The following is a 12174-nucleotide window of genomic DNA, read 5'->3' on the forward strand; positions in this document are numbered from 1 at the left end:
CATACTCTTCAAAAAGAATTAGTCTTTTGGTAGCTATGAAAAGATCGGAGTCAGCCAATAGTGAATGAAGGTCACCGGAAACGGTTGATGGTAGTTTGTTATCCTATTAAACCCCAGTCATTTATAAACTGACTCACCTCACATTAGACACGCTACTGGGAGGCCTTCCGAGTACGTATTCAAAGTTAATGTTAGGTTAGTTTCTGCACGGCATTCATTGCGAACGCTGTCCAATTCACGCTCAGCAGCACCACTCACTCATGGTCAGGTGCCCAGGGGTGATTGCAATCACTATTATCTTGTTTGTTCACTGAATCGAACTGTATTAGTGTATGTGTATATATATATGTATATATATATATATATATATATATATATATATATATATATTATTAGATATATATATATATATATATATATATATATATATATATATATATTAAGAAGGAAAAAAGTCCCCGAAAAATGTCAACGGTAAGGACACTAACCAACGTATATTGCTCTACCGATCCCCTGTGTTTCATTTATTTCAACTTTTGTCTTCTAAACCGCATACGTTTTTATAGTTTTCAACAAATATATATGTATATATATATATATATATATATATATATATATATATATATATATATATATATATACATACACACACATTATATATATATATATATATTCACTTATTGCTTCTTGAAAGACCAGGATCCTGTTTCAGCAATGGAGACCTTGACATTCACCCGATCACCTAAACTGTCAAATCAATTACAACGACGACATACACCTACAGTAATGACTCCTCTTTGCAGAGCGCGTTGGCAAGCTGATAATGCGTCACGTTGGTCGACATGCCGTCGAAGCAGGCGAGAACTGGTCGCATTACAAATACCGTCCAATTCACACCCAGCTGCACTACTCACTCAGGGTCAGCTGCGCCAGTCCTTACTACGGCAACAAGTGCTCAAAGGTAAGTGAATATGGCCGTCTGTGTTAGTCCTTGCTGCAGTGGCCAGTGCAACGAGGTAAGTCTGAGTCACCTGTTTCCTATCCCGATACCGGCAACCCTTCAGCAAATGTAAGTAATGGTCAGCTGCACCAGTCCTTAGTGCAGCCATCGGTGCATGAAAAACAAGCGGCTGACTTGAGGCCAGATGACTGTCGTCAAGTGCTGGGAAAAATAAGAGATGAAATGACACGTATTTTAGCTGCCGTGTAGATGGCATCGTTAGTATTGTGAAACTGGACGTGTTGTTGGTAAACATTGCCATATAATAGTGGCGGTATGAGCTCAGTTCAGTTGTTTTAATTGGTGTAGAGGATTGTTAGTTAACAAGGTTATTCAATTCTGGAGAAACAGGATAGAAGCGTAAGGGGGAAAAATATTCTGCGCTTTAACGCAACGTTGAACATGATAGTACTGTCAGTGGATCTCTCATGGTGCACTGTAGCCATTACTTAAGGTCCTTTGCAGCGTCCCTTCGGCCCGTAGCTGCAACCTCTTCCGTTCCTTTTACTTTACCTCCGTCCTTATTCTCTTTCTTTCATCTTACTTTCCACCCGCTCCTAACAAGTGATTCATGGTTCACCCGCGAGATTTTCCTTCTGTTACACGTTTAAAGCCTTCTTACTCTCATTTTACCTTTCAGCGCTGAATGGCCTCTTAGCTCCCAACGCTTGGACCTAGGCCTAAGGTCTATATTCTATTCTATTCTAAAATTGCAGTGAAATTTGGTGAAGTGGTGGGATAATAGGCAGAGGATTATATTTGGGTCCAGGTTATTTTTTATCTATTTATGTTTTTTTTAGACATCCGCTTTATGAATGCTTGTTGTATTGGGATGCTGTAAGGGGAACGTAAAAAGAGCTCATAAAGGTCCTTCCATATTTGCAAGAATCTGTCCTTTTCAGATGACATAGATACATTTGACGCTTGCCTGATTTATTTGAGAAAACTATGTCCATTTATATAATTTGATGAAAATTAAGCCATATTTCAAACATATATGAAAACTATTTAATGTATATATAAAAATATATATCCTATATACTATATATATATATATATATATATATCAATATATATATAGATATAATATAATATATATATATACATATTTATATATATAAATTATGTATGAATGTATGTATGAAAATACGCAAGTTCGCAAGAATGTATGCATACATGCCATTTTATATACCTGCATGAACACAGTATTCATTTTAAAGCTAACCTTCAAGTTTATGGTTAGATATGTAAAGCCTGAAACCAAAGAAAAATCGGATAAAAAACAAAAGATCGCGAAAGCCAAAGGAACTGATGCGTAGAGATAAAACTCGAGTCGCAGGACGATAATAATCTCCTTATGCAAAAGAGACCTTAGAGCAGTGTTTCCCAAACTTGCCCAGATATGATATGATAAGTCCCAGCCAATCAAAAGTTATCATTACCATAGCGGGATACCCAGTAAAACGTAGAATAAGAATACATTTAATATTTGTTAGTCCTGCACAAAGTATAAGTAAATATATAAAATATTTTTAGTTTTTTTATTGCTTTAAATTCAATATAAAGTAAAATGGGTGAAAATAACCACTTTTTTTCTTGAGTTGAAAAATATTGATTTTTTTTCATTGTGTCTCGGACCCCCTAGAGCCTTCTCCTGGATCCCCAAGGGCCCGCGGATCCCAGTTTGTGAACAATTGCCTCAGAGGCTGGCAATGTCACCTGGGGTTACCTTTCTCAAGGTCAGCTTCTATTGGCATAGTTCCACCTGGTGGTGGATCGAGTTACTAATTGGGAAAGAGCACGGTGTCGAAAGGTTGCGTCGCGGTTCCTATAATTACTCCTCTTCAACGCATCTACTCTTACTATCGGCCATGCGAAAGAAAATCTTGAATTTCCCAGCACTAATGCACGCCTTAAAGGGCGCCAAGATAATTGGTGCTGCTCTGGCGATGGCGTTGAGTCTTGGCGGATGTGGCTAAAATGATCTCCCAAGGATGTTAATGAATGAAGGGGAATATGATGCCTTTGTTACCGCGACTCTTGATAAGACCACACAACAGTGAATCAGTGCGATGATGAAAGGAAAACCATTACCATTTTATTATAAGATAAATTACAGTGAAGTCTAAAGGATTCTCCTTGAAGGATAACCTTCCTCGAAGTACTTATTCACTGATAAACCCCTTTCTTGATAAGATTGTAACGTTTTCCTCTTTTCTTGCATTAAATCATCCTCTAACCTGGGTAGATTTTGAAATTGTTTCAATAAACAAGGTTCACCTGCAAATATTGTTACATTCATGACTTGCTGTTAAGTCAGTTGAAACTTGCTACATAAAACTGTAGAGAGAGAGAGAGACCGACCTAACCTTACAGCTCGTTCGGGTTGCCCCAGGTCCCTCAGAAAGAGAGAGAGAGAGAGAGAGAGAGAGAGAGAGAGAGAGAGAGAGAGAGAGAGAAGCCAGTTGCATACATGAGTAAAAAAACACTATATACTAAGTCAGCGAGAACCTATAACTTAATCTGTAAAATCCATCTACATAACATGGTGAAATCGGAGACTACTCTCCTCAGGTTCTGCTGATGGTTGCAAAATCTCTCTCCATAGAGGTAGTAAAATGACCGAATATTTGTATCAGGGCAGAAAGAAATCTGAGTCCCAGAATCAAAACCTGGCTTCCACCTAAGCTTCTCACGGCGGTAAAGGATACTGGTAGGAATTGTTTATCGGATCCCTGCGTATTAAGTAATCCCTTGGGTGCGAAATGAAGGTCGCGTTAATGATTGATTGTCGAAAACCCTCCTGACAGGTTTAAGCGGGTTTCTGAAAATTAATATGAGCGTGATCATCGTGTCCATGGAAATTGCATAATGAAACATACCGTGAACAAAGTAATTGGAAAATAAGATACCTTATCTATTTTTGCCAAGGTCACACTGAAACACGAGTTCAAACAAAGACTGCAAATCCCGTCGTCCTGGGAGTGAATAGATTTAACAGTTTTGTTTATTCTCTGGAGACTGGAAACTACACTGAGGTATTTGACGTGTTACTAGTAAATTGTAGAAGCTTAAAGAAAATGAATTAATGACATGGCTTAAAAAGTATGTTCGTAGACACATACCGACACACAATCAGTAATATATATCAGCCATTGCTAGTCCACTGCAGGCCAATGGGCTCAGACATGTCCTTCCACTCCCTTCTATTTATGGTCTTTCTATGCCATTCCAAACCCGCAAATTTTCTTCAATCCATTGTCTTCTCTTCCTTCCCCTTTTTCGTTTGCGATCTCTAAGGACCTATTCTGTTATTCTTTTCGTCTATCTATTATCTGACATTCTCATTATATGTCCTGCCCACGCCCATTTCTTTTTCTTACTAGTTGTTAGAATGTCCTCTACTTTAGTTTGCTCTCGTATCCATGTTGCTCTTTTTCTGTCTCTTAGTGTTATTCCCATCATTATTCTTTCCATAGCTCACTGAGTTATATAATACACACACACACACACACACACACACACACACACACACACATATATATATATATATATATATATATATATATATATATATATATATATATATATATATATATATATATATATATATATATATATATATATATATATAAGTATGTATAAAACGAATGGTATTGCCGCTTCTAGAAAGTCAGATCTTTTATAGGAAGAGTATGGCTAGCAGAAACTTCAGCATTTTTCTATTAAAACTTTATTTTTATCCATCACCTACGGTTCGGGATGCAAATCCCATCTTCAGGGCTAAAAACCGGGAAACATTAAAATTCTATACATTAGGAATCAGATTGAAATGGAGCACAGTAGTAGATTATACTTGAAAAATTATATAGAATAATTATCATTACATCAGTGAAATTCGAATTTTAGATAAAAACAAAATGGTAAATAATTAAACACGAGATCAACAGTAAAGAGGAAAGCTGCTAAGCGTAATGACACTTTCAGGAGAGAGAAAAAAAATGTAAAAACTGAGTATTAACACAAAAACCACAAGTGAACATCTGAGAAAATTACATTATTACTAAAGACAGGAAAAAATGTATTTAACATTCAGGCAAAAATTTCTGTATATGATTACAAAAGAAAAAAACAAAAATAAAATGAAGGCGAACACAAATAAAAAAATAGCGAAACAAGAACTCACCGGCACAGAAGCTTGGACAAGACTGATTAAGTTATTATTTATTTTTGACAACAAGGAGAAGGCAAACACAGAAGCGAGAAGGTACAATGGACTAATGGTCTATTAGGTAATGTTTAATTGTACAGCAGTTGAATGGTTGTTGAGGGTTGGTGACAACTTTTCAATGAAGGATTCGAGAATGAGTAATGACCGGTTATCTGTTCCTTGAGATAAGATTTTGAAATCACTGTACCGAATGTTGTTTACATTTTACTGCATGGTTGCGTATTGCAGAGAATTCCTTCTTGGATAAAGCTAATCCTGTTCGGTGACTGACACCAAGATGGCAATCGATGCGAACCTTCAACAGCCGACTGGAATTACCCACATAGGTTCCCAAATTACATTTGGGACAAGTAAACAAATATGCTGTTGAAGATCGCATCAACTCCGGTAGGGTGTCTTAGAACTTGAAGAGACTTCTGATTTTTGAAGGATTCTCGAAGATAAAATTAAATCTAACGTATGGATACATACCACTTATAGTACGACAGTGAGCTCTCGTTTTACGTGTTTATATGTTGAGCAAAAAGGCAAAGATATATGTATACAATTCTTTTTTAGGTACATTAAAAGTGGATGCTTTTGGTTCAACAATGTCAATTAAAAACTCTCTTAATATTTTCTCAAATAGGTGGGATGGATAATAATTTTTGCTAAAATAGTTTTGCAAGAAAATTACTTCTTCAGGCATGATAAATTATACGCCCTACACAATAACGTCTAACATGCATTAAGTTTAAAAACCAATGGACAAAAGCTAAAGAAATTTGTTCCCAAACCTGTAAAAGTCTTCTTTCTTAAAACACTTGATAAAAAATTGATCACTATATCGTGAAATTGTTACATCTAAAAGTGGGAGTTCGTTATTCGAGTCTGTGTCCATAGTAAAATTAATGTTCGGATGAAATGACTTAATGAAATTAAGGAACAAATGTGCATGATCTTTATCTTTAAAAATTAGAAACGTATCGTCCACATATCTTTTATAAAAAATGGGTTTAAAAGCCGGGGGACACTGGTCAAGAAGTAGTTTTTCCAGGTGACATAAAAATATTGGCAAAGGTGGGACCCAAAGGAGAACCCATTGCTATGCCATCAATTTGTTTGTAAATTTTCCCGTTACAAATGAAATAGTTTTCCATCACAGCCAGTTCCAAAAGTTTCCTAAATTAGTCACCATCATAACCTTCAAAAACACTATCCTCAGTAGTAAATAAAGCACTAATTATTATATCTATAGTTTCAGTGAGAGGTAAATTAGTGAACAGTGAAGATACATCGTAACTAACCGTAAAATGACCAGGGTGTTGCTGTAAAATCTCGGGAATGAATTGGGAGGAATTCAGTAATGTATATTCATTGCTTGTTAAACGGTTTAACTTAATTCAGTGTGTTTTCGATGCATCTGTGTCGGTGAGTTCTCGTTTTCGCTATTTTTTGCTTTGTGTTCGTCTTTATTTATTTATTAATTTTTTTAATGATATATAGAAATTTTTACCTGTTAGGATTAATGTTAAATACATTTTTTCCTGTCTTTGGTAATAATGTAATTTTCTCAGCTGTTCACTTGTGGTTTTTGTGTTTATATTCAGTTTTTTATTTATTTTCCTCTCCTGAAAGTGTCATTATGCTTAGTAGCTTTGCTCTTTACTGTTAATCTCGTGTTTAATTATTTACCATTTAGTTTTTATCTAAAATTCGAATTTCACTGATGTAATGAAAAATAATCTATCTGTATAATTTTTTAAAGTATAATTTACTACTGTGCCTCATTTTAGTCTGATTCCTAATGTATAGAATTTTAATTTTTCCAAGTTTTAGCCCTGAAGATGGGATTTGTATCCTGCAACGTAAGTGAGGGATAAAAATAACCTTTAACTGAAAAATGTTTATGCTGGCCATACTGTTCCTAATATGTATAAATATAATATATGTATGTAATAATAAGAAGATGCTTGAATGCAAAGGGAGGCTGCATTGTAAGTTATTGACGCTGGTTGATAACTGCTTACGTTAACTGAATCTAGTTCACACCAACACACGAGATACAGTGAGTGAGAAAATGTAGTGCATTCGTCAACCTCTATATGACAAAGACGTAATAATCACATTAACGGTCTGTCGTGACCGATATAGAAAAAAAAGACCTGCATGAGGAGGAAACAAAACACGAACAAAAACCCGATAATGACTGTTTCTACCGTTCATCATCAGAAGAAATTCAGTGCTGCCTTCGAAGACGAGGGAAAGGTCGGTAGGACGATGAGTTGAGCTTAGTTGTGCGACACATACGGGATAGGATAGGAAGAAGAAGAACCGTCAAATTGTTTAGAAATGAACAATGATTGCATCAAGTTTCTCCTTGCTTAACGATACACTTCACCTAGCTATCGAATTGCTTATTCAATTTATCGTTTTGCATTATGCATACATCACCAGATACCCAGGTCAGACGCCATCCTCTATGGATTCATCATTATCCGCCTTGAGAATGTTTTTCCTTTTTGGTGATAGCAGAGACAGCGTCGACTGTAATTCAAAACGGAACCTGTTTGCCAGTACACCGAGGGATGTACTTCGTATGTTTTGAGCTAACTTTATCCTGCTGTATGGCTTTTTTGTAAAATTAGAGCGTGAAGGATGTCCAGAAATAATCCTGTTCTCCATAACTCCTACGTGAACCCCAGTGTAGACATTGTGTATGCCCAATTGAGGCGAGCTTAGCTCGGGAGAAGTGGGTAAGTGTAAAAGGGGCGTAAGAGAAATGTTTGTCGCTTCTTTTAGCGATTAATTATCAATGTTAAAGAGTTTTAATGATCAGGTTATGATATAGAATTAGTTAATCCATTGCCTATTCAGTGGATTGCATTTGTTTTAATAAGTTACACACACACACACACACACACACACACACACATATATATATTAGTATATTATATATTATATATAATTATATATTAAAATATATATAGATATATATATATATATATATATTATAAATTATAAATAATAATTATATATAATTATTATTATATTAATATATGTATATATATATATGTGTGTGTATGTGCGTGTATATATGTGAGTGTTTGTGCATGTGTAAGCGTTTTTGATTTATGCAAAATAAGCATTTAGTCTCGATGACTTGCGAGGCATCCCTCTTCTGAATATCTCGGTGCTTATTGCGCAATAGTCATTTTCATATCTATAACCCTTAAGACCCGCCTCTGAAACCCATCAGAGGATAGTAGTGCGTGAACAGTAGTTGAGAAATTACTAAAAAAAAAAAAAAAAGCTTGTTTGGTCGGAAGAATGGGTTGATGGTAGCTGGAGCCATGCGACGCAAAGAAAGAGGCTTAGGCTTAAAGCAGAGTCTAGCAAGCCTATAGTGTATGTAGTTATGTATGCGCCAGTAATTTTCGTGAATGCTCTTGTTGGGTGTTTATCTTGGCCAGCGAAGTCAAACGGAGGTTATGTATTCGGTTGCGCATTTGAAAGTTGGAAGAACGTAATTACCAGTTAGTTGCAGTGCCCATTTGTCCAAAAAACATCTTTGTAAGTTATTGATTGCTTTCGATGAGGCTTTGTGGGAGATGGACCTAGAAAATTCACACCAGAGAGAGGCATCTTAGTCGGTAGCCATAAATATATGTTTCCTTTTCTTGAGCATTACCAGAAGTGCTTCATCAGGTAATCACCGATGAAAACTGAAGGTTGATTATAGAACAGATTTATTGGCGTTGTGGAGGTATTCGTCATCTACGGTGATTTCTTATTAACAGTCAAATTCATTGGTATTTATTTTTACATTTTTAAGACTACGCTAGTTTTGAGTGTCAGTGGGTTTTAGAATTTGATTGTACATACTAATTAGTAGACGATGGCAGTGTTAAATGTATTAAAAGGAAGGCTCCGATGCTCAAAAAGAAATTGCCCAAAAGTTTTTCGAATATAGGAAGTATAATATCATATCCATATGCTAGAATGACAAAAGTAAAAAGGAAGAAACTACCGTAAGGGTGAAATCTCAGTACGTCATTTACATGTCTTTGTTTTGAGGGGCAGATTTGTCTGGACCTTGTTGGGAAAATTATTAGAATTGCTTTTTTAATTTTTGTATTTACCTGATTGCAGCTACCGAACTAAGTTTGTTTTTAGTTTTCTGTAAAAGAAAACAGTGACGGCTTAGTCCATCCGTCCGCACTATATTCTGTCCACCCTCAAGTCTAAAAAACTACAGAGGCTAGACTGCTGTAAAATGGCATGTTGATCATCCACCCTCTAATCATCAAGCATAGCAAATTGGAACCCTCTAGCCTCGATAGTTTTTATTTTTATTTATGTTAAAGTTTTCCATGGATCGCGCGTCTGAACAGCGCTTTCTGGAGGCGTAGCAATCTCCCTCACTCTAATGCATCTGGGAAGCAACTGAAGCGCTACCAGTCGTAGTTGATGGCTTTATACAGCATTATACGTTTTACAGAAAACTCGATTGTGAGGAAGAAACTAAGGCGCTTTTTCACTAGATTATTATCCGTTTCTGTTTCGCAAAAGAACCCTACTTAAAGAAAGTCTAAGGAAATTGACTTTGGAGGAGAGAAGATTGAAATGAAAGGATTTTCACTTTTGTCAAGTTATTTTTCAGTATATAACCAGACCGCTGAATTACGTCCTCTAACTCTCATAGTCCAAGAAGACAAATTTTTTTTTATAAGTGAATGTCGAAAGTAAGAATACGATAAAGCCGAAGAATTTGTACAGCTGGGTAGGAACAGGCAGAGAGTTGGGTGATTGATTTATTGATATCCAAAGATAGAAGGCGAAAATGCGATTAGAGCAAAGGATGGAAACCAATAGAGGGTGGCGCCAAGTGGTGCAGCAAAGAGGCCGAGCTGGTACAACTTTTTAACCATTAACAGAATTGGCTTTAATCCTTTTCATTGCTCCACATAATCTGGACTTGATACTTCACTGGTCCGTCAAGATTCTCCTCACAACAGGTATCCGGCAGCAAGGTTACTTAAGTGAAATCAGATTGTGTAATTCAGAACCTGGAGTTTTGAACTGACGCCCATGATTGTAGAATCAACACTGGATATAACACACTTTGATCCAGCTCCCCGAACACTTACCCAGAATTTCTTACACCTGACGTTATTATTATTATTATTATTATTATTATTATTATTATTATTATTATTATTGTTGATCAGTACCATAGTTCATGATTTTAACCAAAAAATCTAGTTTGTCACAGGAATTTATTTACATGTTTGCAAGGCTTAGAACTAGTCGTGTCCTAATATACAATTCTGCGGCTGATATTGCTTCCTGTTAATGTGAAAATTAGTTGAATGTAATAAGTAAATCCCACAAACCTTAAACGAAAAACGAAAATCACTGGTATTGTCAAAACGAACCTAATGTATTTGATAAATTCCTCCATAACTCTGATAAAATGTCTTTTGATTGCAAATTGAAAGGTACTTTTACATTTTTAGAATTAGGAGAACTGGTTAAGAACCGTACATAAATTGTTATAGTAAGGCGAGCAACAGTTGGTCAGTGTTACCCTCAACGAGGATTGAGAAGCCAGTTCGAAGTTAAAGAGTGATGGTCACAGTAGCATTAAGAGAAGCAGTTATTAATGCACAGTGACAACGTGACTCAAAAGAACAATAACAACAACACAGGTAAATGGAGTGATACCAACGCGAATGGTAATTGAATAGAAAATTATTATAGCAACAAAAACGGACAACGATACAATAACAAGAAACTTGTTTTAGCTCGTGTATATTTTTTTACCTGTTTGCGAAGTTCACTTCCAAATTTGCTTTCTCCCATCAAGAAATTTTTTTTACTCCTTCTGGTTATTTTATTTTTTGTTTTGTTTGGGGGTGGGTGGGGGTGGCGGTCTATAACACGTGGCCGGCTGTACATATATTATTTGCCACCGGACGTCAACGTGTCTCTTTCATCCGGTTTTGGGACCGACTCGAGTGCATTCAGTCTTAGCAAGGTCGAGCAAGAATTCTCGAAATATCACAAAGTTCCTAGGCATCATGTAATACATGCATTTTGGATATCATTCAGCTCCGTATAATTTTGTGTATGTTTATAAGATACTTTTATTGTATTTACGAACAATTTAGGTAATATTTATGTTCCCATGATTATACCAGAATTTGTTAACCGCTTAAACACAAAGGAGCATTGTTATTCATTATGTGCAGCTGTCATTGTTACTAAGTTCGGACATAATTTGTGACGTTTTCACGATTATAACGTACCAGTATGTCTTTTCTTCGTTTTTCTGAAAGACATTTCTTCGTTTTATAAGACATTTCTTACGTGAAAAGCGACATATTGTGCACTAATCTTTTTAAATATAATAAGTATCACCCGTAGGAAATTCAGAATAATTGTCAGGGTAGTTAGAAATAAAAATTCTGACTTCGCTAAATCCATAAGATACAGGCAACCAACTTGTTTAGTAAAGCTAACTTATTTATTAAACCAAGGATTCTCAGGTGGGGGTGGCAGAGCGACTTCATTTTCACTTAGCATTCTTTTGTGATGAAGACTGGCCGTAGACACTATGATTATCCTAAGATAATATTTAATAAAATTTCCATTTGCACGATTAAAACTGTCACAGAATTTTGGCTCCCGTAGTGGGTAGTACCGTCAGTGCACTTCATGCGTTGCTCTGTAGGCATTACTTAAGGTTCTTTACATCGTCCTATCGGCCCCTAGCTGCAACCCCTTTCATTCCTTTTACTGTACATCTGTTCATGTTCTCTTTCCTCCATCTTACTTTTTATCCTCTCCTAACAATTGTTTCATAGAGCAACTGAGAGGTTTCCTCTTGTTATACCTTTCAAACATTTTTACTCAATTTCCCTTTCAGCGCCAAATGACCTCATAGGTCCCAGTGACCTTG

At 36.0% G+C, this 12174-nt stretch overlaps 1 protein-coding gene across 2 annotated transcripts in view; it reads left to right on the plus strand.

Moving 5' to 3' along the window:
- LOC135219372 (protein eyes shut-like) overlaps positions 1 to 12174 on the plus strand; it is a 325712-nt gene that overhangs the window by 180792 nt on the left and 132746 nt on the right. For both annotated transcript variants that reach the window (XM_064256088.1, XM_064256089.1), the window contains exon 5: positions 804 to 961. In XM_064256088.1, the coding sequence (XP_064112158.1) occupies positions 804 to 961 (158 nt within the window). The remainder of the gene's footprint in view (positions 1 to 803; positions 962 to 12174) is intronic.

This window comes from Macrobrachium nipponense, chromosome 1 (assembly GCF_015104395.2).
Source record: "Macrobrachium nipponense isolate FS-2020 chromosome 1, ASM1510439v2, whole genome shotgun sequence".
Lineage (NCBI taxonomy): Eukaryota > Metazoa > Arthropoda > Malacostraca > Decapoda > Palaemonidae > Macrobrachium > Macrobrachium nipponense.